The sequence below is a fragment of the Sesamum indicum genome, linkage group LG8 (genome assembly GCF_000512975.1).
Source record: "Sesamum indicum cultivar Zhongzhi No. 13 linkage group LG8, S_indicum_v1.0, whole genome shotgun sequence".
Lineage (NCBI taxonomy): Eukaryota > Viridiplantae > Streptophyta > Magnoliopsida > Lamiales > Pedaliaceae > Sesamum > Sesamum indicum.
The window spans coordinates 17,865,969-17,875,656 of record NC_026152.1 but is presented as its reverse complement, the minus strand read 5'-3'; the positions used below and the strand labels follow the sequence as shown (position 1 = coordinate 17,875,656).

General features: G+C 34.6%; 3 protein-coding genes across 5 annotated transcripts in view; 2 read left to right on the top strand and 1 right to left on the bottom strand.

Moving 5' to 3' along the window:
- The window catches only part of LOC105169181, a gene marked incomplete in the record, with an annotated part of 2,172 nt that extends 240 nt beyond the window's left edge, over positions 1–1,932 (top strand). Inside the window, 3 exon segments of the mRNA XM_020696495.1 lie at positions 1–82; positions 184–270; positions 491–1,932. Of these exon segments, the coding sequence (XP_020552154.1) occupies positions 510–1,805 (1,296 nt within the window).
- LOC105169180 lies at positions 1,857–5,512 on the top strand. Of its 3 annotated transcripts, XM_020696497.1 has the most exons (3): positions 2,076–3,835; positions 4,166–4,817; positions 4,920–5,512. In XM_020696497.1, the coding sequence occupies exons 2-3, from the start codon at positions 4,197–4,199 to the stop codon at positions 5,334–5,336; spliced, it is 1,038 nt and encodes a 345-aa protein (XP_020552156.1). In that variant the 5' UTR covers positions 2,076–3,835; positions 4,166–4,196; the 3' UTR covers positions 5,337–5,512. The 3 variants fall into 3 exon arrangements, with proteins under 3 accessions (XP_020552155.1, XP_020552156.1, XP_011087822.1); XM_020696496.1 differs by lacking the exon at positions 2,076–3,835 and adding an exon at positions 1,857–1,982 and having other exon boundaries at positions 4,166–5,512; XM_011089520.2 differs by having other exon boundaries at positions 4,166–5,512.
- LOC105169178 (outer membrane protein H.8-like) lies at positions 6,225–7,097 on the bottom strand. Its single transcript, XM_011089519.2, has 2 exons — positions 6,782–7,097; positions 6,225–6,571 (listed from the first exon to the last, which is right to left on the bottom strand). The coding sequence occupies exons 1-2, from the start codon at positions 6,938–6,940 to the stop codon at positions 6,323–6,325; spliced, it is 408 nt and encodes a 135-aa protein (XP_011087821.1). The 5' UTR covers positions 6,941–7,097; the 3' UTR covers positions 6,225–6,322.

Genomic DNA, 9,688 nt, shown 5'->3' with positions numbered 1-9,688 from the left:
ACTCAGTAATTAACAATTAACAAACTTCACATGCAATAGAAGGTTTACCCTCGGATGGCTCGTGGGTTTGCCTTACTTTGAGGTAGTCATCAACGTCTTATTTACATTACTTGAATTGTTAATGTTTGGTTTTCGTTGTTGCATTCTTTCTTTTTTGTTGATGTAGTTGCTTTTGTATTGAAGTGCGATGAAGAAATTTACATGTAATTAGAACGAAATGTGTTAAGGCTGTGAAGATTGAAATGGAATAAAGTGCACTTGCTTTTTAAGGTATTTTTTTGCTGTAGTTTTGCATTATTCCACTGATAGCATTTGATGGGTTTATGTTGATTCTGGCTTGTTATTTTGTCTTTGAGGTATATGTTGAAAAAGATTGCTGCTCTCTTACTGTTGCAAAATCATAGAAAAAGAGATTCTTGCTTTTTGTGACTGCGGATTGCAGAGTTGGTTGAGCAGAAACTTTATCGTAGTTTGATTTTTGGTTGTGTAGGTTCTTGTGTTCGTTGAGAATGGATGGCAAGTTATTAGCTAGTAGGAATCTGGTGCAAGGAAAATCTTCCGGCTTTCTAAATTTGCAAGAGCCAATGCAAGCTAATGGCAAAAGGGTCCCCCAGCCATTTCAAGGTTTGGTGGTTTCTCATGATGCACAAGCTCAAGATGCCTTTCCCATGAGGAATAGAGGCGGGCGAAAATCTGATATGCCAGTTTCGTTTCTCGATGGCAATGGCGAGGGTGATACAACAAAGAATTCTTGTGATGAGGACGGCTCTTATGCTATGGGGGAGCATGTCGATGCGAATAATGAAAGTGAGAAAGAGAAAAAGGAGTCACCTTGGCAGCGTGTGAAGTGGACTGATCAAATGGTGAAGCTTTTGATAACTGCAGTTTCTTATCTTGGAGAAGATGCTGGCTCAGATAATGGTGGTGGTGGAAGAAGGATTTCACCACTTTTGCCAAAGAAAGGTAAGTGGAGAGCTATCTCCAAAGTCATGGCGGAAAGAGGATTTCATGTATCGCCTCAACAATGTGAGGATAAGTTCAATGATCTCAACAAAAGGTATAAGAAACTTAATGATATCCTCGGGAGAGGTACTTCTTGTGAGGTAGTTGAAAATCCAACACTTCTAGATTTGATGGATATATCTGCGAAATCAAAGGAGAGCGTGAGGAAGATATTGAGCTCAAAACAGTTGTTTTACCAAGAAATGTGCTCATATCACAATGGAAATAGGCTGTATATTCCTCATGATCAATCTATTCAAAGGTCACTGCACTTGGCTCTTAGAAATAGTGATGATCTGGAGTCCCATGAATCGAAGGCCTACAGGTCTGACAGCATCAATGATGACGAAGAAATCGATGCAAGTGAGAGCCAAAATGATAACAATGAAGAAAAGCATCCTCTGCATGATGATCTTCGTTCAACAAGGGTGTCTACTAAGAGGAAGAAACCAAGAGAGCCTGAATATTTGGATGCAGATCACGTCATGGATTTTATTGCTACCAAAAAATCTACTCCTCATGATCATGCAAGAACTAACCAAGTGCCTGGTCAGGGCACCACTCTAGACTGGCAAAGAAACCCGTGGTTCATGTCCCGCACTGTTCAGTTGGAGGAAAAGAAGTTACAAATTGAAGCTGAAATGCTGGAGTTGGAAAAGCAGCGTCTCAGATGGCTAAGATTTAGTGAGCTTGAAGATAGGGACTTAGAGAAGATGAGACTGGAAAATGAGTATTTAAAGCTTGAGAATGAGCGATTAGCATTAGAAATTAAACGCCAAGAAATGGGTGGCCATGCCAACTAAATTTTTCATTCACTGGCTAGTTTTTGTCACTTCACCCTTTGCAGGTGCACACTGCTCAACTTGTACATTCATTGCAAAGTTTTTCAGTGAGTGAAGTCTGGTGTATCATCAGATCAGTATCATAGACTTTGATTGAAAAAAAAATCCTCGCTTCCTGCCCTTTCTGTTAGAAAAAAGGTAATTCATGGTTTTATATTTCTGAATTGAAAACACATAGATGTGGAATTACCACCTTCTTAAGGAAATATTAAAAATGTGCATCCAGTTCTTCTCTGCCTCTTTATGAGTTATTATGTGGTAGACTTTATCTGAATTGACTGCAAATTTAGTACATTGAGAAGTTATTATGAAGAGATGTTATATAGCAAATCCTTTGCTAATATTCCTCATCTATACATGTAATTGTTTTATAACCATAGCTGGAAGACACAATTGTTGAATGTGCTTGAAACTTGTTTTGCCAAGTTTTGCTTGCAACTGCAAGTTCATTTGTGACATCTTTAGGCTGTATCTAAAAATGCTAAATAAGATAATGCTCTAGCCCATAGTTTGAAAATTGAAACCTATGGTACTTTGTTTTAGCTTGTTAAATAACTTAGTTTGTGCTGATTTCTTCAGGAATTGTCTTTAAGATGATACATTTTCTGGCTTGAAAAGCATTAAAATTTGTCATAGTTTGTTAACAGAATCTTTATCTATTTACATTTGAATATATGTTGTCACTTTTTTGAATTTTTGTTGGATGCATTGGGCCATTGATTTCTAGTTCTTTCAGCTGTTTGGGGAAAACATGATACGAATTTCTTTTTGGTGCCTTGGACTTTACGTATTGATACTTATTTGTGGAGTTCTGATGTATTTGTGGAAAATGAATTGTTAAACTAGTTTAAAACTTAATCGCAGGTGGGAATACATCCACCTGCATCAGTCTTGTGATATTTCCTGGCAAATATTTCAAGTGTAACTATCTCCACAGTGTGTGTGATGGCTATGTAACAAAATGATGCTTATCTGTTGATAGAATGCAATGAATGGAACATGATGATTTCTGATTCATTTATAGTCCTCTGTTAGACTAAGCACATTGTTGGATAAACAATGAGCAAAATTAGTGATTTAATATCCCCTTCCAACATCTTTTGCTATGTTTCAACTCACAGTCATCTGAAGGAGTTGAAACTTATTCGAGTCATAGTTTAGCTTAATTGCGTACATGCGTCCTTGCACATTCAAATGTATGCATCCAGGCATTGGTATGTTTGCATGTATTCATTTTAGAAGGTGAGAGTGTATCACGTAATATTCTCTAGCAAATTTCATAATGAGATGTCTGTTTCCTATTGGTGCCTACAAGGATCTTTAACGCATATAATTAATTAGAAGTGGTACCGTGAAGAGTAAGATTGATATTTAATGCGCAAATCTGTAAAGTTAGTCAGAAAAGCAGATTAAGCAAACTTGAGCAAATCCAATGCTTTTAGCCAGGAAACCTTGCGCTAATTAAACTTGAAACGGCCTAGTACTTTGACCAAGCAAAAGGGCAGCATACCCTTTCCGCATTCTGAAGTCTTGTTGTGAACCCTCACCATCCAAAATATTGATTTATTTTTGTAAGATTACATGTACACAAATACTCAAGGCCCAAAAGGTTATTATCTTCTATAGTTACCAATCAATCTCCTTTTGGTGTGGATGTGAAAACCTGAATTACTGTACATGCATCTATTCTTGTTGAGATTATTGCTAGAAAATAATTGAGACCCAATCCCAAAGCCAACCACCTCGAAACCCATTGGCTGCTTTGCCATTGGCCAGTTGTAGGAAGAACTGGCACTTATTTCCTCGCCTATCATTCAATTTATGTGGACCCTTCTTCATTGACGACGTTAACAATGTGGTTACTGTAAGCACTTCTTACTGGCTTCCCTTCCTTGCTTTCCCATATGAGAGAATTGCAATTAATTCCTTGCCGATCAAAAGATGTTCTTTGGATTTGAAATCTGGAGTTTTCTCGGTGTTGTTATCTCCTGGTACTTTCTATTTTCTTTGAATTCTGATTTTCTTTGGAAAGGATCTGCATGATAAACAGCCATACCGTGATTTTTTAGCTGTATTTCGCACTCTGACCTTTTTGCATATGCTTTACTTGGTATATATACTCCATAATCATCAGATGATTGTTAAAAGGGGTAGATTTGTTTCTTTATGTTTCTAGGTATACTTCTTAGTTTTTAGTCCATATCAATGATGTAGCTTGCGTTCTGCGTGTTCATTTGTCCCTACTTAAATTAAATGCGCCTACTGTTAATTGTATCTTTTTGGTGTGACGTTCTGTGGTTAATTTTGTTATCTCTGGAAAGATTCACGAGACCGGTGGTTATGTGACATAACATGGAAGATATCTTTCAAGTTTTTGGTGATATGATGAGGAGTGGACCACTTAATTTTCAAGAGTCACAGGAACCAGTACAAATTAACCACCAACAAGCTCCAGATTCCTATTCATACGGAAGTTTTTCATTTAATCAACAGAAAATTCCAGATGCCTTCTCTTTTGGGGTTGATGGCATACAACAGTTTGGTCAACCTGTTATGTTGCTTGACGGCAACAAGGATGAGGGCATGAACCAATTTGCAGGGAATAATCAATCCCCAAATGGTCAATGTGGTCCAAATAGGCTCCCTGAAGGTAGCATAGAGAAAACTGAACAAGTATGGCAGAGGATTCGTTGGACAGACGAGATGGTTAGGATTTTGATTGCTGCTGTTTCTTATGTTGGGGATGATGTTTCATCAGATTGTCCAATAAAAGGCAAGTGGAGAGCTATTTCCAACATAATGGTTGAGAGAGGCTATACTGTATCACCTCAGCAATGTGAGGATAAGTTCAATGACCTCAACAAGAAGTTCAAGAGATTGAATGATCTACTTGGCAGAAATATTTCATGTGATGTTGTTGAGAACCCAGCACTGATGGAATCAATGAATATTTCTGAGGAAGCCAAAGAGGAGGTGAGGAAGATTTTAACTTGTAAGCAATTGTTTTACCAAGAAATGTGCTCATATCATAACAAGAATAGAAAATTTCTGGCTCATGATGTGCCTCTTCAGCAGTCAGTGCAATCTGCTCTTAAAGGTAAAGCCAAATGTGATGATCAAAATGTGATTCTGAGCATGCCTGCAAAGAGACAGAAACATGGAGAAGACAACGGAGTTCCCAGCTGGGCTGATACGCATCCACCTGGGAAAGAGCTCACTGATTTGATTAATGTCCCCCCTGAGGTCATCGAGGGACAGCAGGAACTGAGTCAATGGATGATATCCCGCTCGCTGCAGTTGGAAGAGAAAAAGTTGCAGATACAGAACCAGATGTTGGAACTGGAGAAGAGGAAGTTTGAGTGGCTCAAATTCTGCCAACAGGAAGACAGGGAGCTGCATAAGATGAGGCTAGAAAACGAGGTAATGAAGCTTGAAAACGAGCGTTTGGCATTTGAGCTCAAGTGCCGAGAAAGGAGTTATGCTCGGGACTGAAAGAACATGTCTATGATTCCTCCCGTCTTGTAAGCACCATTGGTTTAGTGGTTAAATCCTCTGCTATTCTTTGTATTTTGCTTTCCAAATATGCCAAGCACAGAACATATGTTGAACTCTTTTTTCTCTTCTTCTTTCCAGTTGTGGAACTTGATAGAATGATTATTCAGAATCATTTTCTGAGTTGCTTTTTGTTTTTATTGCGTTCGATTAACTGGTGTTGAAGCATAAATCTTGGTGTTCATCCTCTTCCTGTTGTTGAGGTACTGGGAAATATGTTAAGAATGTCGGACAACCTCACATGTGACGTGTGATTTGTTTCATTAGACACCTTCGTCTCAGCTTTATTGTCTTTTTCACTTTCTTAATCATGTGATAGAACCAGCATAATGTGCTCAAGTCCATGGACATTTAAACATTTGGTAACTACTTGAAGGCATTTTTCACCTGCTGTTTCATGCTTGAGACAAGATTTCCGTAGTCGGTACCATGAATATGATCATCCTAGTACCTGAGTACATGAAGAAGTTGTTCTGATTTAACTTGTGCTGCTAAGTAATTTCTGCATTATCTTGGGGGGTTTCTAAAGAAACTGTCTGGTCATTGTTCTTGCTTGTTACTTATTACAATCTTCGACTTTTCAACTACTGAGGGTTTGTTTTCATTTCTCTATGAATCATCAGCTCACTTATTTCCTCTTTCTTTGCTGTTGCTTCTGCTTTATTTCATCACAATTCAGAATCAGTTTCTTAGAAATTTAGAGACATTTCTCAATTACCTCCAATTGACACAAAAGAAAAAGTCTAACTTCAAATCATATATTAAAATATTTTATTTTTTTATTAATTTTCTCAGCAAAAATCAAATTATAAATAAAATAACAAAAAATAATCATCCAAAGAAAATGAAAACAAAACTTAGAAAGAAATTAACAAGTGTCTACTACTATGAATTAGCAGCCACAAAATAAATTTATAAGCATCGCATTATTTCTGTTCCGCCACTTCTGTTTTCTTCTCCTCCTTGGTGGCCGCCACCGGAGCTTCCGTCTTCGATGTCTCATTCTCTACTTTTTCTGCCGATGGAGCTTCCGTCTTTGGTGTCTCAGTCTCTACTTTTTCCGCGGCCGGAGTTTCCGTCTTGGGTGTCTCAGTCTCTACTTTTTCCGCCGCTGGAGCTTCCGTCTTTGGTATCTCACTCTCTACTTTCTCCACCGCCTCTTTTGGTGCTTCGGCCTGCCATCCATTTTGGAAAAAAGAGCCCCAAACAAATTATGAAATGATTGAATAGGAACTTTAGGCAACGAATCAATTAATTAAATCTAAGAGATCTTTTCTCTAGAAAAAGAATATCATATAATAATATCTTGGACCTTAATTTCTAATGAGGAAAAAGAAAAAGAAAAACATTACAAAAAACACATCACATGAAATGAAAGTTCTAACCTCAACTGCCTTCACCTCAGGCTTGTCAGATTCGTCCTCGGCCTTCTTCTCCGTCTTGGCCTTGGCCTCGACGGCGGGTGTCTCCTCCTTGAGCGGTTCGGGTGCCGGGGCGGCGGCCTCAGCCCTCATATCCTTTGGTACGCTAGCGCAGGCACCCATTATTATTATCGAAGCAAAAATGGCAACCTCTCCCTCTGAAGTGGAAGAACGAAACTGAGGCGTTTCGGAACTCACCGCGAGAGAAAGATTGCGCAAGAAAGCAAAGAAGATATACGGGCTGTTGCTTATTATTATTATTATTATTGTGATGAGAATTGGGAGTGGCAGTACGAGGTTTATATATGGATAGGGAGGAGGAGGAGGAGGAGGAGGGAGCTCCGAGTCCGAGGTTCTATCTACGGCGTAGAAATGTTTGAAGGAATGTACATGGCCGCCTTTCATTCTCTTTCCTAAACCGTTACCATATTCATAATTCAAATCCATAGTGCACCACAACTTATTATTGCTCAAATCACCCCTCCTACAATCATCCAACCACTCTCATGCAAATATCACACATTTTCTTTTTTTTTTTATTTATTTAAAAATAGATAAATCCCAACCTGATTTATTAAAATTTATTATAATTATAATTATTTTTATTATATGAAAATTTATAAATACCCTCTAGTATTAATAATCGTTTAATCAATATTTTTTCGTGATAGCTCATTATCTGTTAGACAATCATTAATTCTTTGACAATATTTGTAATTTTTTAAATAATTAATTAGGAGATATTCGTAATTATATAAATGGCTCCAGGGAGACTATTGTAATATACATTTATTAAAATTGATGAAAGAATTAATCTTAAATATGTAGCAATAAAAGAAATTGATAGTAAATTAACATTAAAAAATAGTGGAAAACTAAACATAGTTGCGGGTGTTTTAGTCTAATTTAACACATTTAAGCCCTTTTCATATTTAATAGAATAGATAATGAGAAATTTTAATGTCATTCAAATTTTCATTAAGTTTGAATTAATTATATAATTACACTTCTGTTCTTGAGATTTGATATAATTACACTTAGACATCTTTTAATTTAAAAAATTATATCTGGGACTCCTAAAATCTATTTCATCTAAATTTAGGAAATAAATTTATTGAATTTTGAATAACGAAGGGACTTATTTGTTAGAGAAAGCAAATTTCAAGAGTGTTGGATGTAATTTTTCAAACTATATAAAATTTATGTGTAGTTAATTGCACCGAACTTCAAGGGGAGAGTGTAATTATCCCTAAATGTATAGGTAAATTACATTAATATTTTCTCAAATTAGATCCAAATAATGTCCAAGTATCCCTTGATGCTAGATAAAATAAGTAATTCCTCTCATAAAATGAATTAAACGTAAATATGTATGCATAAAAATTATTGATAAAACATTAATAAGAAATATATGTATCTATAGTATATTACAAAATAAAGATTTTGTTGTACAAATTTTCAAATACCAACTCAAAATTTATCCTACAGTTTATTTATTCCTATTAAAGAAAATTTTGATCCCATAGTAATTTTAATTTTTTTAATAATGTTAAAATTATAATTATTATTTCTTTTAACCCATTGCTCTATGTTGCTATGTCATCTTACTTTTTGATGTTTCATTTTTTCACAAACTTTCATATATATATATTTAAGATAAATTACAATAAACTTTATGGAGTTAGGCGCCTCCTTATTTGAATAATTATCAATATTCTTTGATTTTAACAGTCGTCCAAAATTACTATAATTCATGGATTTTCATTCCCTTTTTTAATATAGTAAACTAACAGAAAAAATACCAATGTGAATTATAAATTATATTGTTAATTATTTTATAAGATTTTCTATTTTTTTAATAATTTTTTCATCCACCTCGTCTGAATTTTTATAATTTTTTATCTTTAGTAAAGGAAAAAAATTGATTAAGGATAAAGTTGACAATTCTAAACTCTATCAAAAGATTACATAATTTCATCAAATATGAATGGAGTATAGATATTTTTTTAAATAATGATGAAATATTCGTAATTGTGTCAAACCTCAAGGGAGCTCATTATAATTTACCCTATTTTTGGGCATTTCCGTCATATTTTTACAGTGGTACTAATTTTACAAACAAAAATATTAAAATTTGTGTAACGTTCGTAGAATTTTTCACGTAATTGGGAGACTAATTGGTAATTATTGAAAATTTAAATTTAATTAGTAAATAAATTATAGATTGAATTTGGAATGTAATAACACTTGAACGGATTAAATTGGAGTTCGTTATAATATTTAGGGCAAATTATAGTAATTAAGAAATTAGAAAGGATGTAATTGGTATTTTAAAAAAAGTTTAATTAAATATATAAAATGATAATAATATTTCATATATATTAGTAATATATATATATATATATATATATACAAATGAGGGGGATTTTGATTGAGGCGGTGGGGCCTCTTTTTCCATTTTTCCTCATTTTAAAACACACACACACTCACAAAACACACACAGCAATGCACACACATACACTTTTATAGAAATTGCAATTTTCTCTCGGACAACAGGAAGAAAAACAGAGGTAAGAAATTACATTTTAATTTTTATTAATTCATATAATTATATTATTCAATTAGTTCACTTATTAAATGTTGATTATATTGAACGGTGAACTATTTAATCGGAGTATTTTATGATTTTGGCTATTTAAATTAGTGTCAAATTAAATATCACAATTATTATAAAAATGATATAGTTGAGCAATTAAATTATTTGATTTGTTAGATTTAATTATCCTTATAGTTAATTTACACAATTCCATCGGAATGATTAATCAAATATGTAATTCTATGTATTATTGCTTAATTAAATTGTATAGCAAC